Source organism: Syngnathus floridae, chromosome 18, assembly GCF_059516105.1.
Source record: "Syngnathus floridae isolate MCC-2025c chromosome 18, RoL_Sflo_1.0, whole genome shotgun sequence".
In the NCBI taxonomy this organism is placed as follows: Eukaryota; Metazoa; Chordata; class Actinopteri; order Syngnathiformes; family Syngnathidae; genus Syngnathus; species Syngnathus floridae.
In genome coordinates, this window is record NC_142430.1 from 8,407,639 (window position 1) to 8,435,345 (window position 27,707).

General features: G+C 49.0%; 1 protein-coding gene and 1 long non-coding RNA gene across 3 annotated transcripts; one reads left to right on the forward strand and one right to left on the reverse strand.

Moving 5' to 3' along the window:
- LOC148382823 (uncharacterized) lies at nucleotides 1-24,543 on the reverse strand. The gene is made up of 5 exons (XR_015854207.1): nucleotides 24,345-24,543; nucleotides 9,538-9,823; nucleotides 7,866-7,919; nucleotides 7,514-7,748; nucleotides 1-5,257 (listed from the first exon to the last, which is right to left on the reverse strand). It is a non-coding gene; the product is annotated as an uncharacterized LOC148382823 (long non-coding RNA).
- On the forward strand, nucleotides 14,961-27,669 carry ctbp2l (C-terminal binding protein 2, like). Of its 2 annotated transcripts, XM_088360784.1 has the most exons (10): nucleotides 14,961-16,891; nucleotides 23,164-23,318; nucleotides 23,554-23,698; nucleotides 24,793-24,999; nucleotides 25,081-25,295; nucleotides 25,361-25,491; nucleotides 25,562-25,689; nucleotides 25,767-25,884; nucleotides 26,152-26,226; nucleotides 26,673-26,818. In XM_088360784.1, exons 1-9 carry the CDS (start codon nucleotides 15,088-15,090, stop codon nucleotides 26,213-26,215), a joined length of 2,967 nt encoding a protein of 988 aa, XP_088216910.1. In that variant the 5' UTR covers nucleotides 14,961-15,087; the 3' UTR covers nucleotides 26,216-26,226; nucleotides 26,673-26,818. The 2 variants fall into 2 exon arrangements, with proteins under 2 accessions (XP_088216910.1, XP_088216909.1); XM_088360783.1 differs by lacking the exon at nucleotides 26,152-26,226 and having other exon boundaries at nucleotides 14,981-16,891; nucleotides 26,673-27,669.
- The last annotated feature ends 38 nt before the right edge of the window (nucleotides 27,670-27,707 follow it).

Below are 27,707 nucleotides of genomic sequence, written 5' to 3' on the forward strand. Positions count from 1 at the left end.
GGAGGAGGAAGACGATTCCATCTTTTCCTGGAGGATTAATAAAGTGGAATCCTGAATTACGGATGATGCTGCCCCCGCTGTTGACCACCACGAAGACGACAACGACGAAGACGTGCGCCTAGGAAAAGTCAACTTACCCCGTTTTCACAGTTCGAGAAGGTAACTGGAGCGAAGACGGTGTTTCAATTCAGTTCGCGGCGATGTTTGGAAGCAGCCTCCCCTCGGTCGAGCGGCCATGTGTGGCCAGCTTGCCGTGGAGGGAAGCGTCGGGTCGGTCCAACTGACAGGGCGCCTCCCCCCGCGTTAATGTCCGCCACCTTGGTTCATTAGCTCCGTTGCGAGGGCTAGCTTGACCCCCCCGTATCTCCATCTAAGCCAAAATAGCGAACATGTTAGCATGGCGAAGTTAGAAATGTAGTCCGACGAATGGCCCCTTAAAGCCGTTAAAATAGTTGTGGTGGTCCTCAAAATGTGCCGCGGTGGGCGCCATCCGGCACGACCACAACTCCCGCTGGTCACCTCAGTCAGGTTCCTCGGGAGAGCTCAACCATATGCCGGCCATTCTTCGGACCTCATGTCGCCGCAAAACAAGCGCGGTGAGTAGTAAAGAAAAACGTTGACCTTTTCCCGCCAGTCCTCGTATTTCCTATTTTTCGGGCAGGTACGCGAAGTGCTCTAGTTCAAAAGGTCATCTGACCCGGCGATTAAAAGTCACATGAAGATGCAACAGCAGGTATAAAGGCGTCATACTGTGATTAGACTTTTATAACTACGTAATAACAATAGTGGACTTGTTAATTACTATATAATACAAGGTTTAGGGGTAAAATGTGATTATGGAATGTTCAAATCGGTGTAAAAGATTCACGAAGAAAATGGCTCCCAATTACTTAAACACACTACAGTTAGCCGCTAAATTGTCGCATCTGTCGTGTGGAAATGACCCTGACCTTGTGTTTTGTCAGATGCCCTCGCCATGAACCCTCCCCTGGTGAGTGAGGCCCTCCAGGTCTTTGACACTTTCTTTGTTATGGATTGTTTATGCTGTCTTTATGCAACAAGCTAGTGTCTGCGCTAAGAGTTTGCTGCTGCAGTTTGTTGTGGTTTAGCACCAGCTTCAAAAATAGTAAGATTTCCTTCCTGAAATTAGTCATCATTATTTGTTGAACAACCTTCACACTTGGTAGAAGAACTATAGAGTAAATCCCCAGTAACTCACACCGCCCCCTTTCCCCCAGTAGACCATAACTAAAGCTGTTAGCCGAAAAAAGTACCCACCCAGAGATTCCGCCCAAACACCCTCCTCATTTTCAGGAGACATGTTAGCAGAGGAGTACCTCGCATTGGCCTACTGGCTGATAGCACGCTGGCTTGACAGTGATCTTCTGCATGATGGAAGATTCCAGTAGAAGTTCCACAGGCAGGTAAGGTTCCTTTGGGTCCTGTCAATGAAGAAAGCATCGTGGTAAACCTGTTAAGATGATCCAGAGAATGGTCTTAATAATGGTAGGAAGTTAACAGCTGAAGCTCACTGTTTAAGGTAAGCCCTTTTTTTGGGGGGGGGGTCTGCACTAAATATGGGCTCAGTTGAGTTCCCCACTGTCCAGATACACAGGGGTCCTCCATCAGCTCTGTTGTTGCCAAGGAAGTAGTTAAAATGGTGGACAGTTCCATGAACTCCATCAAAGCGGGCTGTTAATCCTACAAAGTTATTCGACAGAAGTTAAACGAGCGGCCCGCTTCCTGTTTTTTTCCTCTTCTCCCTTAGCGGTAAAAAATGTCTGCTGTCGAGCTACTAGAACAGACTCCCCCTGGAGAGGAATGCGCCCTCCGCCATCCTCCACCGTGTGTTGCCCAGCAGCGACCTATCACTCATGGCAATTGAACGGCTCTCTAAGAGGGACCCCTGTTGGCGCCGTGCAATATTTATTACCATCCGTCAAACCCTTGGCTGAAACGCCCCCCCCATCCCCCCCTCGCCACCCTCCTTGTGCTCTCTCCTTCCATGGGTGAATAACGGCGGCTTCTCTAAGTTCCGCGTTAAAAAGTTCCCTCGCTGGCCACCATTAGCTGGGATTTACGGCAGCGGCTCTCCCTTACAAGTGCCTGCAAGCGAGCCAACGTGTGTCAGCGCCGTCGCGTACCTTCCGGGCTGAGGCGTCAAATATATTACAAATGACATGTTTCGCTCGTGCTTTTTTTTGACAGCTTCGCAAAAGCACGATTTAATCAGACGGTACGATATTTATTACCTGGTGCCGTCTGCAACGTGGATGTCAAATAAGGCTAATTAAAAGTCATTAGAATGGTTAGGCAATGATAAAGCGTTTGTTTTTATTTCGGACACGGCGGGGAATAACTTAAAAAGTGCTCAAGTGGAACGGAGGCATCGAACTTTCTTCGTGTCATCTGCTCGGCCCACTTTCCTGACAGTTGATACGATTGTGTTTTGTGTAGGTGAGAGGATAATTGGAGCTATGGATGTCCTTATCGCAGTGACAGTAAGCGCTGAGCTCCTCAAAGGGAGAAGATCCAGCGATAAGTCTTACACCAGCCTATCGATGCTGTCTATTTTTTTTTGCCGCAAGTCATTGTGGTCGGCGAGCGAACACGGGCTACCTCTATCTTTACTAGGTCACGTCCTTTCGTTAAGCACGGAGCCCCCCCTCCACACCCCTCGTGGATGACGTCGCGTCGTCAGGCGGACTAAATTCAAAGCGATTATATTCTTACAACTTCATACTCTTTTCATTTAATGCGTATTAATTGATGTGCTCTGGCGTAATCCACCAAGGATTTCTCAAAGGCGAGCACAAAAGGCCTTTATTATCTTACGGAGGAAGTGGCCTTTTGGGACGCCTCATTGTGCGTTGCGCCGCAAAACAGACCTAAGTGAAATGAAATTACAAGGTATCACGAGCCGCAGCCAAGGATCATATTGAATAATTACCTCGCCGGAGCCATTGTAGTCACGCGAAAGCGCTCCTTTTTTTCGAGGAGCTTGGAGGAGGTTATGGCTTCCCCTGACAAAGAAGATAAATGCGGTTTCAAGGTTAGACTGTGCAACGGCCAAATGTTTTGAGAGGACGGCTTAATTTCATGTCCTCGGAATGTGATTTGCGATATCCACCCCTGTGTTGCCCTTGGTTTTTATTCTGGAGATAAGAACTCAACAGGCTTCTTTTTCAAGTGTTTACAGAACCGCTAAGTGGATTTATTGGATTGGGGCATGCTTATTATTTGGCCATCATTCGCTTGGCCTTGTGTTTTTTTTTTTTTCGTTGAATAGCAATTCAGTAGCGATTCTCATTTGAGAGAATTAGCCTGTTTCTTATGCACATAAGGAAAACATGAGCCCAATACAGAGGAGGAAAATTGCTGAGCACGGTTAATTACAGCGCAGGCAGCAAAGTGGGGGTGAAGGGCCGCCATGGTAACGGCGGCGTGGCTGCGCTATTTTATCTCCTGCTATGTGCCGCTCAGCACTTTGTATATGCAGATCAGTCCTGCTAATGATCATGTCTGAAAGCCAAGACCAGAAGAAGCAATGGGGTTGCTACCTTAGTTTCCAACAAGTCCTATATGTTTCGCTATGCATTTCATTTTGGCAGAAAATATTTGACTCCTTCTAGGGGTGCAGCTCACAGCGGTAAGGGTCACTGAGCTAAACCGTCCATTCCCTGAAGAATATCAACAAGGGATAGTCACGACGAGGCCCAGAACGTAACCCGGGATCACACCAGGAGTGCCATTGTTTGCTTGAACGCACCGCTACTCAGGAGTCAAAGAGGAGCTCTTCATCCCCCCCCGTCGAGCCGAGTGAAGGTCTCGCTGCTTATGTAATGTCTCCAAACATTTGCGCTGCAGCACGAGGGGGAAGTCAGGCATGTCAAAGCTGCGCAAAACTCTCATCGAGGTGGGACAGATGGCGAGCCTCATTTGCAGCCTCGTAAACTGCCCGTGACGGCGGAGACAAAGTGGGGCAAGCGCTTAACAGAGATTTCGCAGACGCCCGACTACAGTCGCTCGCGTCGGGCAGGCCGTAAAGCATCGCCCGCCGGCTAAAGTGTTATGACTGCTAATTGCGGCATTTGCTGATTTATGGAAGCGTTGATTCCGATTAGAAGAGCCGGAACGCAGCGACGCACAGGTGGAGCGTCGCCATTATTACCCAAAGCCGTCGGAATCTCCGCGTTTGGAACATCCATCACAAAGTTAAGGAAGGTGACCGCGAGTTGTTTTTGTAATTCACTCGTTAATCACAGCTCCGTCGGGCGCGTCGGCTTTGTCCGCCGCTAGCAACTTTTTGGGCCGAGTCCATTAGCGAGTAAACACACGGCGAAATGAAGATGCCCGGCCCCTGCAATCCCCACGACGGGAGATCAAATGGCAGGCCCGGTGATGATGAGCGATGTTTATGGCCGCCGCTCTATTAAGGCCAAGCTCTTCCCTGCTGGCACGTAATGAACATCCACCTTTGCGAAATGGCCGCCGCGACGCCGTTTCGCCGGTCGTTTTCATCAAAATGTGGCGTAATTGCCCTCGAATGAGTTTTCGGGATAACTTGGCAAGGTGACTGCCTTATGGCGACATTAAGTGTGTTGATTTGAACGGAAGCGCCGCCACCCACCACCACCATCTCTCTCTTTTTGTATGCTAATGAAAGCCTGTTACGTCCTTGGGCGCTTGACAATTGCGGCCTGGACTCTTTCTGTTTGTACACGGAAACGCCTCCTCCAGATGTCCGTCCGCTGCGGGAGGCGAAAAAAAAAAAATCCCGCCTTTCTTTCTTGCTTGTTGATTCTGTCAGGAAGAGGGTTAAATATCGACGACAAATCTCGGAGAGAGACGGGTAATGTTTTGGGATAGCGCAGACAATGTACCATCTGCACACGGCGGGGTGTATTGAGCGACACCGGACTACCGCTGTGAGCAACGATTGCATTGTTATTAAATGGCTGTTGCCTCCCTGGCAGCCATGTTAAAGCCTCTGATCCTTTGCCCGGTGCAAGAAAAAGAAGAGAGAAAGGAGCCCCCCCCTGCTCCGCCGCCATCCCCCCCACCCTTGTCTGGAAAAAAGTCTGGCCTGCTGGACATGGTGACATAATGTGCAGCTGCAACAGCACAGATTAGACGATGGCCGCGCAAACAGCAGGCAGCAAGACAGGAGCTCCCTCCATCTTGAAGGCCGTTTTGGATCCATCATTGGTGATGATGTCATTGGAAAAATGTGTCCTTCCAACAGGGCATCCCATTCCTGTTAAGAGTACAAGGCAGATTTTAGTCGTCGCTTCGTTAAGGGCCAAGTCCAGCCCGCCACATCAACACCGCCCAAAAATCAGGTTCAGTGGCAAATTTAATATACCAATTCATTAAGCTGTCATTGATTAAAAATGGAGACAGCAGCTAACCACGTCAAAGTGTGCTAACTCAACCAGCCTTTCATACTTGACAAAAGCAAACAACTCAATTTCCCGAGCTCGCATAGTTTCCCGTCAACCGATGGAATACATACATGGCGTAAGCTGGAGCTGAGCCATACTTAGAATATTTGGAGTCAGGCGACTGTCAGATCAGCAAGCTCAGTCTGTCGTCTCCAAGAAGTGAATGGCGGACGCTCATAAATATTCACGGGGCGCTCAGACTCCCGTGTTTTTTTCGACTAAAGTTTCCAAGGTCCCGTTTGTTTTTTTTTTCTAAATTCCGAAACCCGTCATCCCAGTTTGATGGGACCTGACATTTGGCAAGGTTCTGTGCAGAGGATTTGTTTGTGACAGCTTCAAATTATGGCGACACACAAGAAGCGGCAAGGGAAGATGAGGTGTGTGTGTCGAGAAACGAGAGAAAATAGCTGCCGCTTATTCAAATGTCACTTCAACAAGGTGAACGCATAAGCTCCCCCAAGCATCACATCGGAAATTCCTTACAATGGTTTCTTGCCATTCTCCGTTCCGGGCGTATTGTGTTTGGGTCCCGGCAGCCGCTGTTAAACCTTATGAAGCTCTGCCAGCATCTCAACTGTAGCCAGAAACCATTTTGTTGTTATGTGTGTAGGTTGCCACTGAGACGCCAAGCACTTAGGTCCCATTTTGGGGTGCGACATATACATTCTCAAGCTCTCCCACTCTTAAGCTACTCAGAAAGACATCGCCTTAAGTGCAATCCGGGGGAGGAAGGCAGCCGAGGAAAATATCCGAGTACGGTTCCCGCCGTTTTTGTTGCCCGCCCGGCGATACATTTCTTGACAGCGTTTAAGACAGTAAATTATTTTCTGAATCCCTACAGATCAAAATCAGAACCTATTCCCATCTACAAATTTCGCAATCACGTCCCTCGATCCGTGACGTGTAAATCCGACGCTAAACTACAACCGCCGTGTCTTTTAACGTTCGCATTTGTGACGATGAGACTCGTATATTGCCGCTGTGGCTCCCCCCCCCCCCCTGATTAATGGCGCAATTACATCATCCATAACAGTGAATGATGATTGCTCTAATGATGAGCTCATGTTGGGTAATGACTCGCGGAGTTTGCTTGCGTAAAGCGCGCAAAGGGAGGCGAGGAGACGGCCGCCTCGTGTTTACAAAATGTTGCCTTCATGTCCTAGTTACGCAAGATTAACTGAGTTCTTTGGGAGCTTGACTCTCGTACTAGGCGTTAGCCATACCATTTGAACTAATGAATGCCAATGCTAATTTGAATCCTAATCTCAGGACTTGATCGGTCCAGTTGAGTGCAAGATGCAGTAGAGCAAGACCAAGGGCCACTCACATTGCCTGTTGAGAAATGCAATGAGTCTGCTCCACTTGGGCCCGAGCCCGGTTGCTGTTAAGAGAGCAGACGGCTCAATGGAGCTCTATCACCTGAGGTTACGTTTAGCAGAAGCTCCTGTGGGTCCTTGACATCCAGAACCCATGTGATGGATGTCACCATTAGGGGCTAACTCGTATGACATAGTACCTTTTTGTTTATATCACGCAGGCCTTTGGAAACTTTAGGAACAATCGTCAAAATGAGACTTATCCACGTATCCTACAAACTTTAATGAACAAAAGTCAATTGTTCAAGCAGAGCGGATTGTGCGGAGGGAGCACAGCGGATTGGCTTTCGGACTGAGACTGAAGATAATTGGGGGCTCGAGAAAACAATATTTGCGGTGCAAAGTTTTGTTTGTCCTTTGTTTACGTCGATTCATTAAGCCTCGGCGTTTTAGGATGTGAGGTCTGCGGAGAGCGTGCGAGAGAGAACTCGGCTCAAACGAAGCATGCCAAATTAGGCGGGAGAAATTCCAAAAGCTTCTGAGCCTCATTAAGACCCTGTGCCATGTTTTGTAAGGGTGTGTCTGGAAAAGACAAGTAGTGTTGGCTCGCTTGGATATTTTCTGTTTACCGAGCACAAAAGCCGTGCGAGACAAAGTGACAATCCATCCGACCACCTCGTGGGAAGAGAGACGACGCTCCCGACACAACACGGAGGGAAAACTGAAAGCTATCAGGTGACTGGAGGGAAGTACCTAAGATCCTCCTGAGATGGACTAGTGGCTTGTTTGGTCGCTGGAAGTTTCAGCCTCAGTATTGTCTGACTGGCGGCGTTGAAAGGTACAAAGCGGCGACGAGTGGGCGGCGGGTAGGCGGACAAATGGATTTGGTGTCGTCCATCTCGTAAAGATGCCTCCGCTGTGTTTGCTTCAGTCACTCCGTCATTTACTTGGTTGATAACACGCCGGCTTGATGACTCTTTAATTACCTCTGCAGCAGGGGAAAGTCATTTGAAATTTTTCTTTGTGCTTTCGCAGGCAGGTTTCAGCACTTATTAAGGAAATTCTGCATTAACCCGAGTCAGCAGTTTTTGTCAAACGACCCTACCTCTCCTCCACTGTGGTATGCCGCAATCTCATCACATTTAAGAGAGAGGGGATGCTGGAGAAAAGGAAAAAAAAATTAATTGAAGGCATGCGATAGTTAAGACAGAAGCCCAGGCCAGGGTGCGGGATAAATCAGGCGTCCTCCTGGCAGCTTTATGGCTCTGGAGAGAGAGCGAGGGGAGAAGTGGTTAACTTTAATGGCGGAAGATAGAAATGTTGGGTTACTCCCCCCCCTCGACCCTCCCCCCAATTAGATCAGGCCCCTCCGACCAGGCTTGATATACGGAGTTAATTCAGCTAGCTTTGCGCTATCATTCAAGCGCGCTTAATGTGTGTCCCGTTGCCTCGCGCTTCCAATTTCCATCAGCTGTTAAACAATGGCCAAACAAGCCCTCCCGTTATTGCGGTCATCTTGGTCACGTCCCACCCTCACCCTGTCGGGGTGGCGCTCACCGGGAGGGGGGCGATCCCCGAGGGCCCTCCCCGATTGACTTCAGCCTTCTGCTTTCATAATAAGGAGGGGGTGCACAGCAGACGCTCAAGTGGTTCTTGCAAGGGAAATTGGGGACCTGCTCCTCTCAGCACTTGATTTAATCCGGCCCCTCTGTATGTGGCAAGTGCTGGGGCTGTTCAGTCTGGGACCAGATGGATGGATGGGGGGCTGGGGGTCGGACCTCAAAAGACAGTTTTGGAATCCCAGAGAGTTCACAAAGCCGTCTGCCAGAATCTGTTTCAGATCATTTGAACTAATCTTTTAAGACCCGCCGCCATATTGCGGCCTGTGACGCCAATTAACTAGTATTGTAAATAACGTAGTCCTGTTTGAACACGAGGTTGGGTCGGATTTTTCTGTAGAGCACACTGAGCGAGCCAGGTAGAGGTGAGTGGGAGTCCAACTCCAAGAAGGAGGAGGTCTCGGTCATGTTTGTTGGCAAAGCTGTAGGTGTGTGCGTCGGGAAACATTTTGTATCAGAGAGAACCGAGGCCAACTAAGGACGTTTGCAGAGGAACGAATAACATAGAAAACAATTCAATGTCACAAGGATATAATATTAATACGAGAATGCAACATTCACAAGCGGTTTGCCGCCGAAACTGCGCCGTGACCTCAACCCTGAGGCGCTCGTTCTTTCTTTTCAATCTGCGTCATTCATCCATTCATCCATCCCATCGACTGCTACGTGTCTCTGCGTGGGAGCAATTGGGCCCGAGGAGGAGGAGGCCTCGTTGGGCTATTTTAGTATATGTCTATGTGACCCCCATTCGCGCAAAATGAATCGGATCCGTTTCAATGCCCCACGTGGATAAGCACAGCTAGTTGTTGTTCAAATGCAGAGAGAAACTCGGAAAATTGCAGAGTTGCTCAATCAATTAATTAGCTAATGAACGATTATGTCAATTGCACTACTTACCAATATTCAGTTACTCTAATTAATGACAGTAATTAATTGTTGACCCTACTTTCATTCCAAGCCTTATTTTCCTTTTGTGAGCCCAGCGTTAAAAATCAAAACGAGCCACTTGTGCAATAAGTGATTTCATTTCCGCACCGATACCCGCGGAAATGCCGTCTCATCATAAACACAATGGTGTTCAGTTTTTTTTTTAGGGTGGGGGGTGCTTTGCTTAAGAAATTGATAAAAAAAGACCACTCAGGAAACAGAACGCGCTACCTCTTTGGACGCGGAGGATGCGGCCGCGTTGGACTCAATCCAAGGTTGGAGGCATCTTTATCTCAGTGACTGCCTCCACGCCGGCGCTCCGCAGTAACTCAAGCAGTGCGCTTTGAGAAACGCACAGCTTTGATCTGCGTGTCACAGTGATGAATCGCTGTTTCCATTCTTTTGTTGCCCATCAGCACTTTTTTTCACTCGGCAGTTAATCCGTCGGGCCAAGTGCACTCTGACGGTCATTTTTCACTTGTAACTGTAACACCTGCATCCAAGCCTGAAGCGGAGCCTGTAAAAGAAAACGAAAGGGGGAGTCAGATGCGATGTCCTTAGATGGGAGAGACCATAATCACTAGCTGGGAGGGGGGGGGGTGTCAAGTGTTAAAAGGATTGTCATGTCTGTCCGGATAAGATGGCTCATTGGCATGATTTACGGCAGGCTTTCAGCTCGAATGGCCTTGGGAAATGGACTACTACAGCCGTCACGCGAACGCCGGCATTGTCACTGAAGCTTTTCCGTCTCGGAATCCTGACTCGCAGTTTCATCCGCGCACGACGGTAACACGGCCAATAGGGAGGAAAAAAAATGCTGTGTCAAGCCCATCCTGACAGTCATCGTTTAGCGTGGGAGCACTTGGGATCCGTGGCGGAAGGGCTGGCCATCCTCGGGAGACCTGTTCTACATACGGCGAAACAAGGAGCACGCTGCTGAGACGCCACCACCATTTATCTCCCAGCTGCAAGGTTGGGCCAAGATTAATTGAGTGAGAAGTGCCAGTCTGTGTGTGTTAGTGCTGGTGGCTTGAAGCGTGGTGTATTAGTCGAGCTGGAGATGATAGGACCATGTGCTTGGGGGAGAACAGGGATGAGGAGGGGGTGGGGGTCAACCTTGTCTTGTGAGCCCGTCGTGATCAGCAGGGGTTGCTTGGTGGCAGGATAGTCACCTTTCGCCCCAGAATCGAACGGCAGAACACTAGTGCGGGCCATAACTGAGGACTCTAAACCTGGAATGATCCTTTTGAGCATTCCTGCCGGCGCGAGTCCTCGTCCGTGTTTTGCAACTCGGTTCAGCGCTTGTACTCTGGACTCTATCAGCACATTGTTTGAACTGGCACGCTCCCAATGCAAAGCCCCGTGTACAGCAGCACAGGCTGTCTCAACCATCCCGCGGGAAGTTTGTGGGCACATTCCAGAGAGGACGGGGGGTGGAAGCACCTCAATTTTAGGAGTGGGAATCTCTGAATCACCTTTTCCTGGAAGGACGCAAAGGGAGCTGAGCTGGGACCGAGCGGCCGGCTGAGCCCGGCTGGCCTTTTGCTGTTGGCATTGGGTAACGCCACACCTTCCCTGTGCTAAACAGGTTGGCACGCTGCAGGCGGTTTTTCCTGTTCTGGATTTTTTTTCCTGGCTTCTGCTACACACAGATAACCTCGCCTGCTGGAACTTTGCAAGCGTATCGATTGGCTAGTTCTCGGCGAAGATAGCTTTCTTAAACGCAAGCATCATTCCCGATGCCGCAAGTGGGAAGCATTTTTCTTGGCACGGTTTTCCAGCCAATTTTACTTTGTGTCAAGTTGTCACCTGCCCACGCATATTGCGGAACTCGTTCGGAAATCTCACATTATGGTGCCCGGTTGTTTGGAATATAAATAGACGACTGTATGGATTTTCCGAACTCATCCATCACTCTGGCATCGGAGGAAGTATATCTCAGCCCCGTGACACTTGACTGACACTCGTGGAGATGTATTGCTCTTCGTGCATCAGCGCAAGTGTCTCCTCATCACCTTCCATCCTAAGATTTATCATAAACCTTCCAACTACCCCCGGTGGCTTAATGTCAGCTAATTAATTGTAGCCAATTAACTCTGGATGCGTTTGAGGGTAAAATTGATGAGTCCTCCGAATTACTTCCTTTGGCATCGGGCCTCCCTCGCAGCATCCGAGCGTCGGGCTCACACAGCAAGTAGGTGGTCGTGACCTTTTGAATAATTCAGTCGCATCCAGAGATGCCCGCTGAGCGGAGTTTCTCTCGGACGCTTTGTCTTCGTAAGAGCAATCGATCAGATTGCTAAGTTGCTGAGGTTGGTTGAGCTTTTCTAAACTAGCACCAAGGGCGATCAATCACTTGTCAAGTACTCGTCTGCCACTAATCCATTAATCCACTAATGAGGCAGCTAAGTGTTTTTCTGCTGGATGCTAATTGATACCACCCCCTTCATCAATCGAAGGCCGATGATCGTGCTTGCCCATGGCCCAACATCCAAGAGCAACATATTTCAGACTCCTCACGGCAACCGCCGAGTCTTTTGATGCTTCTTAAATATTGGAAATGTCCAAAGAGCCGCAAGAACGTTTCACCAGCACTCGCTTAAATGACCACAAGCAACAATGGCGATCGATCACTTGTCAAGTACCCGTCTGCGGCGAAATCCATTAATCGACTAACGAGGCCGCTAAGTGTTTCGGCTCGTGGCTAATTGAAACCACCGCTTGGCCGCCAAATCCCCCCACTGACGGACAGCCGCCGTGGCCAGCCGTCCAACATCTCATTTTCATTTTGCCCTCTTTGGCACATTTTGCATTCTAATACATCACCTAAAAATGCAGCATGCATTAAAATATATTAATATTTAGTATCGTGTGCACATCAACAAAATCATTTTTGAAGTTCCAACTGCCATTTGCAGCTACCTTAACTTTTTGAGAGTGTTTCCTCCCCATTGTAAACAATTTGATGGCTGTGCTTTTGGACTGCTTCCTTTCACAGAGGACTTGAAAGTCCTCAGGCAAGGATTTTTTTTTTCTTCCCCCCCATGTTTTATTTGTGATGCTTGTGTGCTTGCTTGCATCAGACAAAAACGTCTGTGTAGTCGGTGGGAGGAAGGCTGCCTCTGGTACTGAACAAGCACTTTTTTAGTGCAACAATTAATCCTTTTTGTGTGTGTGTGTTTTTGCTGTACTTGCACTGTATTTGTGCCAGCAAGGAGATAAAAAAAAAAAAAAAAAAAAAAAGCCAGCTCGTCTGACTTTTTGGTTTTCTCTCAAACAACAACGCAATTGTGCACGATTGGCCGCGATTAGCAAAGAAGAAATTCCCGCTTAAAGTTGTTAAAGGGGAATGACACGGCATTGATTCCCTGGAGATTGAGTTACAGAGTTGCTTTTAACTACCCTCTACTGGGCTCCGTGTGTTGTTACATTTTCCCGAGTTTTTTTTTCTTATTATTTGTGCAGTCAAGAATATTTATTTTTGTTTTTTTTCCTCTTGCTTTAGGTATATGCGCCGAGGCGTTATGCCCCGGGGAGCAGTGCCCACAGTGCACTAGAGGCATCTGAACCTTGTCAGCGGTCATAAAGCCCAAGCCACCCCAGCGCCCGCCGCCCGTTGAGCCGAGACGTCCTTTTTTGGGGGGGCCATGTCTCTCACCGACAAACACAAAGTCAAGAGGCAACGGCTGGACCGAATTTGTGAAGGTAGGGATCGCAGTAAAATGAATTTTGGACAAGACAAACAATAGAGTAACTGCACAAATATTACCCAAAAAAAATCTAAATAATACAAAAAATTTAATTTATGAAAAATAAACACATATTACACAAATATTGTTTCATTGTGGAAATATAAAAGACCATAATTACAAGAAAAACACCTTCCCCAAAATGAACAATTAATAGAAAAATACAATGTTAGATAAGAATCCAAAACAATAGCCCGCCTAAAATAGAGAAAATGGTTTTGGCAGAGCCTCTCGTTGGGTAAAAAGAAGTGGAAAAAAGTTGTCCCAACGATCGCATGGAGCGACACGATAAGGCCGCCATGACGACAATCTCGGCTCAAGGAGAAAAACAAACACCGAGCGAGGCCCTGACCGGTTATTGTCTCTGGCGTGAGGCTAAAAATCCTCTCTGGCGTGACTCATCTTGATCCAGGTTGGCACCGTTGGCAGGAAGATGAAGAGCAGATGAAGGAGCGATGCTCGCTCTTCTCTCTCAGTTAAATTGGGGGGGAAAAAATGTGGCCATCTTTAACAAATCACCTAGTCACTTGTTTTTAGTTTCCGGGGACAGACTTCAACGTCAGATTAGCGCCACTCTGCCGTTGCGGCTTGCGGTTTTGTCCCCGTCTCGCGTAGCCCCGCCCCCTTCTAGTGTGGCTTAGCTACGCACCCCCCCTCCCTCGTCTGAGCAGAAAGCAAGTGGGCCGTCGCCGCTCCCCTTCTGTCGGCCCCATCTGTGCTGCAGGCAGCACGGGCCACGGGCTTGACAAGTAGAAGGCAAATAATCACGTGTAAAACGTCGCCGTTCAAAAGGTTTCCGCTGCGTCAAGCAAACGCGAGCAAGTTTTCGAGAAAGTCGAAATTGAATCAAGTTGCCCCGCTGTCGCGCGTTCATTCCTGAAAGTCGCCAGGAAAGTCTAGAAAGAGATCACATCTGGCGCATTGTTGCCGTTTTGGCAGCAAATATCGTCGTTTGACACTTTTCCTTTGTTCCTGTATAATTCATGCTAGTCCCCGTTGCACCAGTGTAATATAGCATGCTCACTTAATTATGGAGCAGACCTCAAGAGAGGCGTACAAGATAAATTTGGCAACTGGCTGCTTCTTGCCAATGAACTGTGGGAAATGAATCACTTGACATGATATTGGGGTTGCGCTTCGAGCAGCCTTCGGCCCGTACGCTTATTGCATTCGATCGGTAAAATAAAAACAAAGTCTCACGATGGAGATGGAGTCACCGTGTGTTTTGAAGGTGACAAAGTCAACGCTTGTCCGCTCAGCACCTTATCAGCTCCTTTTCCCCCAAGCACATTTATCAGCGCTCGCCGTTCTTCTCCTGCCACTTGTTTGCTCTGCACTCGCTCTCGGCAAGTAAACACAAGTTTATCACCAACGGCAGCATCTCGGGTAGAAAAGCGCCGAATTATCTCGTTTCCAGAGTTGGTCTACAGCAAACATCCTGTGTCCATGCACTTTCTATGGTATCTGGAGCTTAAGCAAGGTGACTTTGAGGAACAGGTAGATGACACTCATCCTTTTGACGTAAAAATAAAATTTTATTGTATGGTTACATCGCACAGCCAGTGACTCTCTTACGATGATCCTTCTGCTCAAGATGGCGTCTGGTGGACGCAAAGTTCTCTGCAGATTTGCGCATGTTTTGGTTGGTTGCTAATCCCTCGTAGCGCCTAGTGTAGATGACGTGCGTTAACTCGATTGGATTAGCGCATCTCCTTCCCTCCCTGTCGTTACGCTAGTGTTGTCTTCTTGGAGTGCTTTGGCCTTCAAAGTAATCCAAGCAAGCACAAGCAGTAGTAGCACCTTGCCCCAAAGTTGTATGAAGTTCTAATGTTCCGAGGGCTGAATTATTTAGTCGGGTGCCACCTGATCGCATGAACATGAGGATAAGGGGGAGCCTCCAGGTGGAGATCAGGTGTGGGTTGTGTTTCATTCTTCGCTCCTCCCTTTTTGATAGGCGTGCATGTAATTGGAGAGTTGAAACACAACACATGTCTATTTTCCGCTCCTATAGTAGTCCATTTTGTTTTCCCTGATGCCTAACCCAAGTGAGCAGTCGCGTTTCGGGGGTTCTCCAGGCCAGTGGGGTACGTTTTGGTCTGAGGACCAGAGAGACGGGGCCATAAGTCGCTGTCACTACTGCGGAACCATTCCTGACCTAAGGACTTCATTGGCACAAAGTGGAGGTGGAAGCGAAGGTTGCTTTCCGCAACACTCGGATCTCAAGACACAGGTTCCGGTCCTCGGATCGTCGGCGTGTGATCCGGTTCACCAACCAGGGCAGCGACAGCTCACGAGTAAGATTCCGCAGCTGGATCTTGGTGACAACCTTTACTTCAAGCAAGCCATGTCAGGCCGTGGCACCGCACCGCCTCATGGTTATTTTCAGGCCGCTTCGACGGGTCAACCACCTGAAGAGTCTGGCTTTTACAGGGATAACCAGAACCTTCTCACGAGGTCAGCCTCGCATTACGGACAGAGCGTGAGGGGGTTGAAGCCTCTATGGGATCAAGCGAGAGTCGCACCTTCCGTGCAGGCCTCTGGTTCTACACCTATCCCTGTGCCTCCACCCCCGCCGCCTCCTCCCCCGCCTCCTCCTCCTCCCCTTCCTGTTCATGAGCTGAGCCGTTTGTACAGGGAAAGTCTGGGATCTAAGATTATCTTGGACGCTCAGCGCATTGCTGGCAGCTCCCTTTCACCCGCAAACTACGGACCTCAGCCCCATCTTCCCAATTACGGCGCTGAGCAGTCTGTCTCCGCTCAGCAAACATTAAACCATTTCAGAAGCTTGTCCCTGGAACCCCGTCAGTCGGCCGCCACCGATTCTGCGGGGGACCCAACTTCGCAGGGAATGGACGGCACTCTCCCTCGTGCTTACGGAGCCTTAGCCTCCCAAAGACATCCTTATGAGACGAACTATGATCCTAGTGCAGCCATGATGGCTGCCACGGCAGGAATGTCCTCCGGATTGCCTCCCCACCACCCCAGTGCTGCGGACCCTAAGAGGATGGTGGATCCTTCCTTTTTGGCTTTTTTGCGAGCTGAAGGTCTGGCTGAAAGTACCATCACTCTCCTGCTGCAACATGGCTTTGATTCCCTCTCCATGCTGGGTATGATGGAAGACCATGACGTCCGCTCCGTCGCTCCCAACTTGGCCCAGGCCCGCGTTCTTTCCCGTGTCGTGTTGAATTACAAGAGTTCTGGAACGGCACCGCGTACCCGATCCAACAGCTTCAGCCACCGCAACGACTATTACGTGCCGCCCCAAGGTTTGACTATGGATCCCGGCCTGATGCAGCAACCCCCCACAACTATCCAAACGGTATCCCCTAGACTGGGAGAATTTCTCGGGAGAAGACCCAGCAGTGCTCCGTCTCAACATCTTTTGGAGACCACCACTTATCCAGCACCACGCCCCCTGGCAGCTGGAGCTTTACCAGTCAGTCCCGTAGGATATAGCAGCGCCATACCCCAAGGTAGACCAATTTCCATGTACAACGCCCACACCGGCCTCGCTATGTCTGCTCTTGGCCAACAGCCCCTTCCTGCCCCGGGATCTCCTGGAGCTGCGCCCAAAACCTTCTCAGGCTCTTACTCCCCTATGGAGCTGATGAAACGAGCCCCCAACCTCCCCCCGGCTTCGCCCATAGCAGCTCCGAGCCCTATTCACAGCCCGCAACTCCTCCGGAAAGGGATCAATGCCGCTGCCGAGGCTAACGCGGTTGCCACGGCTTCCTCCGCCTCTCTCCAAGCGCAAAACCTCAACAACACCAAGTTGGTCGGACGCCGCACGGGTCCCCCAGTCATTGTCTCGACCATGACCACCACACCTGACACAAGTACAGTAATCTCTCTTTATCCCCCCCCCCTCCGTTGATTGACATTTAGTTTTTACTTGGTGAGAATCAACTTGAGTCTTATTCGGTAGTCTAGTTTTTCGGAAGACTGAACCAAATCAGGCATCCAGCGTCTTTCTCTTCCGGTAAATATCGCCGTCCTTGTTATTTTACTCTACACTCTCTCCTAATCAGGTGCTTAACTGCCTGTAAATCCAATTAGTCTAATGATAGATATAGGCTATTATAGGAATCAGTTTTTATAGACACCTTGTTGTTCATTTGCGGTACATCTTAATTATTTATTCATTTCACCGAACATCCTTCTGACAGTAATCACTGAACTTCAATTCCCTGCTCTTTCGTCTTAAAGGTTAATAAATGCATATTTATTTTGCTTTTATTGACGTGAGAAAAAAAATCAAAGTTAAATAGCAATGACGCTGATTTGGAAATCCATTTATGGATGAAAAGGTTTTCCTTCGCGTCTAGTTCAATCAATCTGGGTGAAGAAAATTGTTTTTTCCCAAGGTTATAGTATTTCTTTTTTTTGTTATGCCACCCTGGCAGCACAACAAACTCATTTACATGGCGCTGATATTTGTTGCTTGGGTGACTTCGTCTGATAACGCCGGGGCCTTGCACACAGACAATCAGAAAGCATACTTCTTAATTGCGTGTTGCCAGGCAACCTGAGCTCCGGTTGCAATCAGAAGGTAGATAATCTTCACATTTAAGGAAAGTGGGGGAAAAGAGACACTACTGTGTTTTTTTTTTTCTCCCCTGCTCCGAGCCAGAGAAAATTGAGCGCAAATAATTACTTCTTTGTTGCCGTTCACTTCTCGAGGGATTTCTTTTTTTACGCCCGGAGCTCTTGTCGACTGGTGAAGAGGCTCTCGTCTCGCATCCCTCCTTCCCCCCCCCCCCCCCTTTATGTTCAAACATGCCTATTTAGGAATGGCGACGCATTATTCCTTTGACAATGACTGATTACATTTGAGAGACCTATTACTTATTAACACCCACACAATGACGCCGTGGTCGAAGCGTACGAGATGCTCCAGCCTACTGGTTTTCATTCGAACCAAGGCCCGACTGTTGTTGATTCTTGGAATTCACTCAATATGTCTCCTTTAAGATTGTGGCTAAAGTATCAGGTGGTAGGAGGGATTTGCATCAGGGCGACGTCTTGGTTGGCTAAGCAGCGTCAATAATGGTATTAAACAGTGGAGTCCGGCTTAGTCGTGACAGTTACCATCTTCCCAGCCAAAGTAGGTAGGCAGCGAGCGCCTCGGCCATGGAGTTGTCCGCCAGTGGCGTCCCGCAGAGCAGCAGCACCGCAGGTGGGTCGCTTCCACGTCACGTGACGTCAACTCGCCGCGTCATTGGCTTAACGCAGGTGTTGAATTGTGTGTCGTCACGTGGCTTCCTTCAGGAGATAATCCACTGAGGATCTTCAGCCGGGCTTTTCTTAGCTGGAGTATTAGCGGGGCTGCGTGTTCAAGGGGCGGGGCTTCACTCGGGAGAATTTGTAGCGGCCTAGGGCAATATCAATTGACGGCGCCCAGGTGTTATTCGGAACTTCCTGGGACATTTGTCAAAATGGCAGATCCTTTTAGGAAAAAAAAAATGTCTGGAATTCGTCAACGTTGCCGCTGACAGTTATGTAAGCCAGTGTAGAAGGGAGCAATTGAATCTTTGTGTATTTAAGCAGGGCAGCACGGTGACCAAGTGCTTGTTAGCATGTCAGAGTTCTGAGGTTACAAACATATTCCAACATGCATGTTTATTCTCATTGACGAGTTCAACGTCGCCATTGGTTTGTTTGTCTTGGTGTGATTGGCCGGCGGCCGGTCCAGGTCTTTCTTCATCCGAGCCGATGTCAGGACATGGGGAGAAATTTGGCCTTGATAAACAGGTTGTGCCACAGATTGGCACATTACTTAAAAAAAAATCTCAGTGGATCCCTCCACCGGAGCGATGCGTTGCTCCATGTTCGACTGTGTCAGCAAATGAGGAACACATTTTGCCGTGTGTGCCAGCTGACCTCTCCAGAAAGTGAAAAGATGTTACACAAATTAGTGCAAGGCCCACCAGGTGATAGCAATGTTTGCTTTTCATTATACTCTTGAATTTTTCATGATTTTTTTTTTCTAGTGAGGGAGGGGTGACTCACGCCAGAGAAGAATAAAGCCTCGTTTTTAGCCACGACTAAAACAACAACAACAAAATCAGGGATAATAAAACAAAAGCAGTGCATAGACGTCGGTCTTTGCATGTTGATGCAACAGCTGCAAAAACAGACAACTGCACACCTCGTCCATCCTTTTTTCTTTCTTTTTGTTTTGGAGTGTCTCCCCCCCACCTCTCTCTCTCCTTTTCTTCCTTTTTTCTCTCTCTCTCTCAGCTGTGGGCAGGTCACCCTGAATTATTCATCAGTGTGAAATGAAAAAGCTCATGGATATTGAATATCCTCTGTGAAGTGTTGGCCAACCTTGTGTGTTTTATTCACAACCCCCTCTCTTTCTCTCAGCGTGAAATATAAAAGGGGGGGGTGTAAAGAGTGGCATATCTCGCCACCGGGCTCTTTTAAGATTTACCCATCACTTTACCTGCCGCGCATATTTACCTTGGTCTCCGAGTCTGAGGGGGTGGGATGAAAAAGATGGGGATAAAACGAGAATAAAGTACTGCGTTTGGTTTTAATCCAACTAGCTGGTCGGCTTTGACGAACAGTACAACTTCCGATTTGCGCCGCTTCTTGTCATGCCCACCCCCAACCTTGTCTTGAGGTTTGATCTGCAACCTGTGTTGTAAATCAATGCAACAAACACAGCAAGGGGCCCCTCAGGGCAAGTCCCGTGTGAAATGGTATCATCTCACGGTATCAACTTGATGAGTACGTGAATGTAATTTATTTGCTGCTATGATCAGGAGGCCACACATGGCTGTGGAAGTCACTCCAGATGGCTCCTGTCACTGCAGAGGGGGGACTAAAGAAGGGGGGCTAAGGTCCTAAAATGTACTAGAGTGACCCCCCCCCCAAGTCACCACATCTGGAGGCCACCTGCAGCCGACAGAGCGACTTGGACGCGGCGGGGGAGGGCGTGTCCCCTATGTCTCCCGTTTCCACAATTTACGCACAAATATTGTTTTAATTTATGAGCTTGGGGGATTGCGAAGGCGCCATCCCAAGAAATCAGACTACACTCATTAATAGCGATTTCCCATTATTCTTTCAAGAATATAGCAAAATGATTTACAAGCCTTGTTTTCACTTTACATTGACTTTAATGTAAAATTGCTAAGCTTCAAAAAGGCTCCTAAAAACTGTCGAGCGGATACAAATTGCTTGATATGCAGCTGTCAAAAAAGCAGGAGTGGAGGAAACCAAATAATCGAGGAGAGGGGTGTGTGCGTGAAGGGAGGGGAGGGGTGCGAGCAGTCCAGATCAGAAATAAAACATACCCCAAAAAAGCAGGGAGGAGAAGAAGAAGGAGGGAAAAGGAAGAAGGAGGAGGGAGGGAGGGAGGGAGGTCTCGTGCTGCCGGAGCGCGTCCAGACCCGATGTAGCGGCGAGCGCCGCTGTCGGAGAAAGGAGCAGCCATTCCGCCCGCCGCCTTTTTTCATCCACGGGGGTACTTTTTAAAGGACCAAAATTGCATCTCTGTGACCAAAATGATGCGACTGCGATCCCAGTGATCTAAGCTTCCAGACCCAGGGGGGTCAGGGAAGGAGCCGGAGGGGTTCTGGGGGAGCAGGGGTCATACTTGGATTATCGTTTTCCACTTTTTTTTTTTTGCTTCCCTCAACTGGGTTTGTTCTCACCCCCCGCCATGCGACGTTTATAAGCGCGAGGAAGAATGTGGCGGCAACATTTTCCAGGCAAGCGGCATGTTTCCTTTAATAAAGTCGAGCATGTGGGACGGAGCAAGGGGAGAGGGTCCGTGAGGGAGGGGGGGGCTTGCCCACCGTGTTGTCATCCCCGCGCGCTAGCACTTAGCGTGGTAGTAACTTGGCGCACAGGCTGTTGACATTAGCTTTTGTTCCGGCCCCCCCAAAATCAAATAAAAGAAACTAGGCGTGCGCTCCATGACGGTGCGGCGGACGGCTGGGTGGGGCACAGTGTGGGACAAGCGTCCTTTGTGCGTAAATTTTTCAGGGGGTGGGCGCCCACTCGCAAACACACGCCGTGACCTCGCGCTGCCACCGGCTGCCGGAGCCTTTTCTTCTTGTAAATGAGTCATTCAGCAGACTGGGGGTACGAACTCTGGCCCAATAAAAGCGGGAACACCACTATGTGCACATCTGTGGGCCAGTCGCCAAGAATGTGAGGTAGCGATTGTTGTGTCCGTGTCAAGGCCAGCCAGCCCTTCGCTAAGGGAAAACAATGCAAAATAGAGATAAAAAGAAATAAATATATCCGTCATGGGCTAGCAATATTGGCAACTTGGGTCTCGTCAACTAAAGGTACGACTTGGCAACGGCCGTCAGCCGGCTAACTCAGCTTTGGGTGGTCAAGCTCCAAGTTGACGTTGGCCACCTGCAATCAGCAGCTTGCCGTTGCTAGGTAGCCGTCAGCAGCAGATGAAGATAATGCCACGGAGAGAGAGCTCGTCTGCTGGTAAATGTGTTTTCCCTCTCCCCTCCTGGTTCTTCTCCGCCCGCCAAACACCCACCAACACTGCCCCCCCCACTCCCTCCCTCCCTAGCAGTGGTAGGAAAAGGCTGGCCACATAATGGAAACTCTGGCCTCATCTGCTGCTGCGTTGGGCTGCCAAACTCTGACTAAGTGTCGCTGGCTCCATCCACCAAGGGCAGCAGAAGCAGCGGCGGCAGTCTTTCGACTTCACTTCCATTTTGGCATTTAGGAGTCTCCAAATAACGACAAAGCCGCCATTTGCCCTGTTGCCTTTTGAATTATCATTATGATCATACGATATTAAATATGCTATTTCATTGGTTATTAGCGTTGGGGTGGTTGTGAGCTGGCTCACGTGTTGCGCTCCCTTGGCAAGCGCCGCTGCGACAGCTGCCGCCGTCTTCTGCGCGAGGCAACAGTTGAGCAACGAGCGGGAACGCAAGAGGGAAAACGAGAGTGACCGTCAACGCCGCGGAGACATCAAGTCAATTCATATTTATTGGCCGCAGCTAACTTGGAAGCACGTAGCGACAGCACACTTGTAAAGTCAACGCGGCTAAAGATCTCGTAAAGAAACGAGACCTCTCAAACATTCGTATCAACGCCAAAAGTCTCGGCCTTGGCTTGTCACTCAAAGGTCGGTGACACGACTGGGGTTATTTTTCTCCCCTTGCCAACAAGACAGAATAAGAAATGGATGGGGGGGGGGCAGCGGTTGCCGGGGGGGACGGCTGAGGATTGATAGGCGAGAAAAAGACCGCCAAAGGGAGAAGTGAGCAAACAAGAGATGCTATCACACCGGAGGGAAGAGAGAGAGAGAGATAGGAAAAGACAGAAAGCCTGCTGCATGATTCTCACACACACACACACTCAAGGCTGTAACTTTACCCGCCGCTAGATTTTTTTATTTACACTTCTGTCTGGCTCTTGTTGCCGTTCAAATAAACGACATTAGCTAAATCCATCCTTAGCCAAATGAAAAGACTGTATTTTCACTTTTTTGTCAGCGGGTCTTTAATTGGTCTGAGGACATTCACATTCACGGCGAGGTCCGTCGTGGGCCTGAAATCAAGTCAAAGTACTTTGAAAGGCGATGAAGTGATCACCATGACAACAGGCTGAGAGACGACACCTCCGCTACTGTCCTCTTCATCCTCCTACTCCTCCTCTTCCTCCTCCGCAGTGCCGGACCGCTCGCTCGCTTGCCCGCCACCTTCCTTCCTTCCTTCCTTCCTTCCTTTTCTCCTCTTTGTCGCCGATGCGTCTCTTGAGAGCGCTTCGGTCTAACGGCCTGGGTTGTGTTTGTTTGTTTTTATCCTTCTTTCGTGCTAATGTGGTCCCCCTATTTCTCTGGCTCTCAGACTTTTCATCCGACGGATCAAACTGGCAAATGTATTTGATCTGTCCGAATGGTGCGTTCGCAATTACTGTCGTTTGAATTGCTGACATTTAACAGAATTGATCAAGACTATCAAAAAGTGTCTCTGATCTCGCCAAATAGTGAGCCTACATTCTCGCAGAGAAACCTTTGAACAATAGTGACATTTAACGGAATCAATGTCACGATCAAGTCTCTTTCAGCTTGTCAATTCAATTTTTCCTCCTGCGAATAAAATATCGCCCATCTTTGCAGGCATCCGGCCTCAGATCATGAACGGGCCCATGCACCCGCGCCCGTTAGTGGCGCTGCTGGACGGACGCGACTGCACGGTGGAGATGCCCATCCTCAAAGACCTGGCCACCGTCGCCTTCTGCGACGCGCAGTCCACGCAGGAGATTCACGAGAAGGTAACCCGAGTTTTATCGGAGCGCCGCGTGCAGCGCTGTAATTACTTTGGCTCGTGGCTCTTTTATTACTCCAAAAACAACACGCGGCCTCGCAGATCGCTTGCTGCATCTTGCCGATGTTTTTTTTTTCTTTATACTTTCCCATTAAAACGGGCGGGATATATTCAAAACAAAAAAGAAAGCTGAGCCAACATTTGCATGGAGCTCACATTGAACAATCTCGTTTGGTTGGCAGGTGCTGAACGAAGCGGTGGGGGCCATGATGTACCACACCATCACGCTGACCAGGGAAGACCTGGAGAAGTTCAAAGCACTGCGCATCATCATTCGCATCGGCAGCGGATACGATAACATCGATATCAAAGCAGCCGGAGAGCTCGGTAGGATGGGACAATCATTTGAAGACGTGGGAGGAAAAATCCACATGACAAGCACGCGGTCAAAAAGTGTTGGCTTGCTGCCATGTTTGAGTTCACCATAGGTTTGAAATGCTTCCCAGTATAATGCATGAGTCCCTCTAGTGGCATGGAGGTAAATTACAATCATGCAAAAGGAAAAATGTCTCTAATTGAGTCTGCATACACACAACCTATTCAAATTGCCAAACTGTTGTCTAATTGTTACTCAGTTTGCCAAAGTAAGATTTTTTGTTTTTTCTAACATGCTTATTTTTATTCCAGCAATGCATTTGATGGTAATTTAACCACACATTTTTCAAGCATTGATTTTACATCAGCACTTTTACCAAGTTCAGTCACTTTAAGATGGCGTTCTGCCTCAACAGCTATTATGTCCACGAAAGGTCAATTGGCTTGGCAATGAAGCTCGCAAACACACACAAAAAAAGATATCAGCCAATGGAAGTTATTTTTAGATGCAGCAGCGTTTGCACTGTTCCACAAACTCGTCTCAGCGTGCAAAGCGATTTTTTTTTAATCTTATCAATGCATCGTTTTTTTTGCAAATGTGTGCACGCCAATAAATAATGGCCATTTAAAAAAAAAAAAACAGTTGATCAAACAATACCTCAATCGGGCGTTGGCCTCCTCACATCCAGAATTTCCAAACAAACGCCACGTGCAATAATCCAAAATGAATCCAAATGATGCCGTTCTCCACCCATCCAATTGAATAAACACTATATAGTCCATTCATGGCACTGATAAATGGAGTTTTAAGACATGTGCCTTTGCTCTTGCACGGAACTGTTGACTACCTGTCAACTAACGCCATGTTCAAGTTCACCGCGGATTTTTCGACGCTTCCCAGCGCAATGCATGAGTCCCTCTAGTGGCGTGGAAGTAAATTACATCAACAAAACTAAGGCAAAAAAGAAAACAAAATGGCTCATGCAAATATTTTTAAATTGCTAAATATTGTGAAAATGCCTAATAAAAATTCATGAATGAAAATTAAAAAAAATTAATTTCCAATTCAAATACAAAAATACTGATTTATCCACCCTCACCCGCAGGCATCGCAGTGTGCAACATCCCATCCGCGGCGGTGGAGGAGACGGCCGACTCCACCCTGTGCCACGTGCTTAACCTGTACCGGCGGAACACGTGGCTCTACCAAGCTCTCCGCGAGGGCACGCGGGTCCAGAGCGTGGAGCAGATCCGGGAGGTTGCGTCCGGCGCCGCGCGCATCCGTGGCGAGACCCTGGGCCTCATCGGATTCGGTGAGTGAACACATCTTGTCCTGTAGTTCCACATCGTCTCTTCCATAAATCATCTTTAACAGCACGGTCTGTTGTCATCAGGTCGTTCGGGGCAGGCGGTGGCGGTACGCGCCAAGGTGTTCGGCTTCAACGTGCTGTTCTACGACCCGTACCTGCAGGACGGGCTGGAGCGCTCGCTGGGCGTGCAGCGCGTCTACACCCTGCAGGACCTTCTGTACCAGAGCGACTGCGTCTCCCTGCACTGCAACCTCAACGAGCACAACCACCACCTCATCAACGACTTCACCATCAAACAGGTGCGTGCGCTTTTATCGCTCCGAATGTTGCCGCATTTTCTACGTCCTTGTGCGTTTCTGTGTAGATGCGTCAGGGAGCATTCCTCGTAAACACAGCCCGGGGCGGCCTGGTGGACGAGAAGGCCCTGGCCCAGGCCCTGAAGGAGGGGAGGATACGCGGGGCCGCCTTGGATGTCCATGAAACGGAGCCCTTTAGGTCAGTGGAGAACTTAGAGGTCCATGAATGTTCTCGCCGTGCAAAGTATCCTGAAATCGTTTGTGCTCAGCTTTGCTCAAGGCCCCCTGAAAGACGCGCCCAACCTGATCTGCACACCTCACACGGCCTGGTACAGCGAGCAGGCGTCCCTGGAGATGAGGGAGGCCGCCGCCACGGAGATCCGAAGAGCCATTACAGGTAGGTGGCGCACTTGGCCGCACGCTCGGGCTGCCGGCAGTCGACCGACGCGTCCTTTACCTGGTGTCGCGCAACAGGCCGCATCCCGGACAGCTTAAGAAACTGCGTCAACAAGGAGTTCTTCGTCACCACGGCGCCCTGGGCCGTGATGGACCAACCCGCCGTTCATCCCGAACTCAACGGTGCAGCCTACAGGTGAGCTCACAATGAATAATTGACATATTTAATCGACATGAAAAGGCAGTTTTCGTCAAGTCGTTTGAGAAACAGTGTGAAGAGTAATTACCATTCGAAAAATCCAAAATAATTTCGTTTCATGTTGTGTACTTCATCGCTGTCCAACCAAAAGCACGCAAAATCAGAAAATGTGGCGGTGACGTGCTTTTGACGCTTGAAGTGGAAGTGTGTGAGGTGCGAATGCGTTGTCGTCATGTCTGCTTGCGTTGTTGTCATTCCACGCAGCCACGTCAACCAAACACTGCCGGCCGTCGCTACCGGCCTTCCCCAAGACAAAATAAACGCCTAGATGGGGAGCAGGTAAATGCACCGGGAGTGGCTGCTAGAGCGCCACCCAAACTTACCTTTCAACCCCCCCCCCCCCAGTAAACATATGGCTCATTCCACGATTGCAAGACAATTCAAGTGCTGAGATTTTCCAAGAAGTGATTTATTTTAGAATATTTTGTTGTGTCTGTTACAGATTCTCAGTCACCTACTTCAAATATAAAGCAAGTTGTTGGGGGTTATTTTGTCTTCCAAATATTTTGGGATCATTTTATTTTCAGGCAGAAAATGTCCTCCAATTGTGGAATGAATATAGATAGCTGATTCCTTTCTCCCGCTATGCTCCGCCTACTTACTGCCAGGTCAAAAGGGGCTCTCTACTTGTTGGATCCGTTCCCGAGCCTCGCCGCCGACCTTGTAACTAATTTTCATTCTAACTGTGCAGTTTTGGAAAGTAACTTGTCCTCTGCTTCCACCAGATACCCACCGGGCGTGGTGGGCGTGGCACCAGGCGGCCTTGCCGGGGCGCTAGAGGGCATGGTGCCCGGCGGGGTGCCCATCGCCCACACCCTGCCCTCCGGTACCCACCCCTCGCAGGCCCCGTCGCCCAACCAGCCTTCCAAACACGGCGAGCCCAGAGAGCACCTCACCGAGCAATAGCGGCCAGAACGGACCACCAGGCCCCCCCACCCCTCTTCATTCCCAGCCCCTTGCAGCACCCCCCCTCCCTCCCTTCAACCGGGACCAAGAGACAGTGCCCCCATTCCGACAGGTTCCAGTGGAATTTGTACTTGGAACGTCTTGTTTATATATTTTTATTTTTCGGGGGGGGGGAAGAGGGGACTGCAGTCTTGGGAACATGCATCAGCAACCCAGCGTCTATTTTTTTTTTTTTTTTAAACCCTTCTCTATCCCCAAGCCGCCACCCTTTGACCCAGCCATCTTCTCCAACTAATGTGTGTTGTTTAGGCCCCATAGTTGTAAACACAAAATCAATTAGTGATTAGTAAAACAAAAGATTGTGCACTTGATTGTTGATTAATTCCAATGTGATGACAACGTTAACGACTCAGGAAAACCCCGCCTCTTTTTTTCCTCAGTTTTCTCCGAGACCTGGGGGAAGAACTGACAAAATACAATTCACATCTCCAGTCCAGTGTTTGAAGACTTTGACAGAGTCCTGTTAGATTGCTGTCACTTGGATGTTCCTATAAAGCCTCGTCACGTGTGTCCCCACTTACTCCTCCTCCTTCTATTTTCTTTGTTCAGGCTCATCCTGTACTCTTGTCGAAAGCAATAGCGGAAAACTCCCGTTTGTAGTTTGGCATAGCAGAGCAAGGCAGCCCCCCCCCCCCTGGAAAGTTTGCTTTTGTTTTTAGCGTGAGTATTTGTATTTGTTTCTTGTATCAGGTGAACATTTAGCATTCAGTGCAGTTCCAATAAAAAAAAAAATTAAAGTAAAAAAATATTCTGAAATACCTTGTTGCTAAATTGTGTTATTTCACTTTAGGGCC

Coding starts and splice junctions, on each gene's coding strand:
- ctbp2l (XM_088360783.1), top strand. CDS start 15,088: ATGCCTAACCCAAGTGAGCAGTCGCGTTTCGGGGGTTCTCCAGGCCAG. Junction 25,000..25,080: donor CCTGGGCCTCATCGGATTCG/GTGAGTGAACAC, acceptor TGTTGTCATCAG/GTCGTTCGGGGCAGGCGGTG. Junction 25,296..25,360: donor ACGACTTCACCATCAAACAG/GTGCGTGCGCTT, acceptor GTTTCTGTGTAG/ATGCGTCAGGGAGCATTCCT.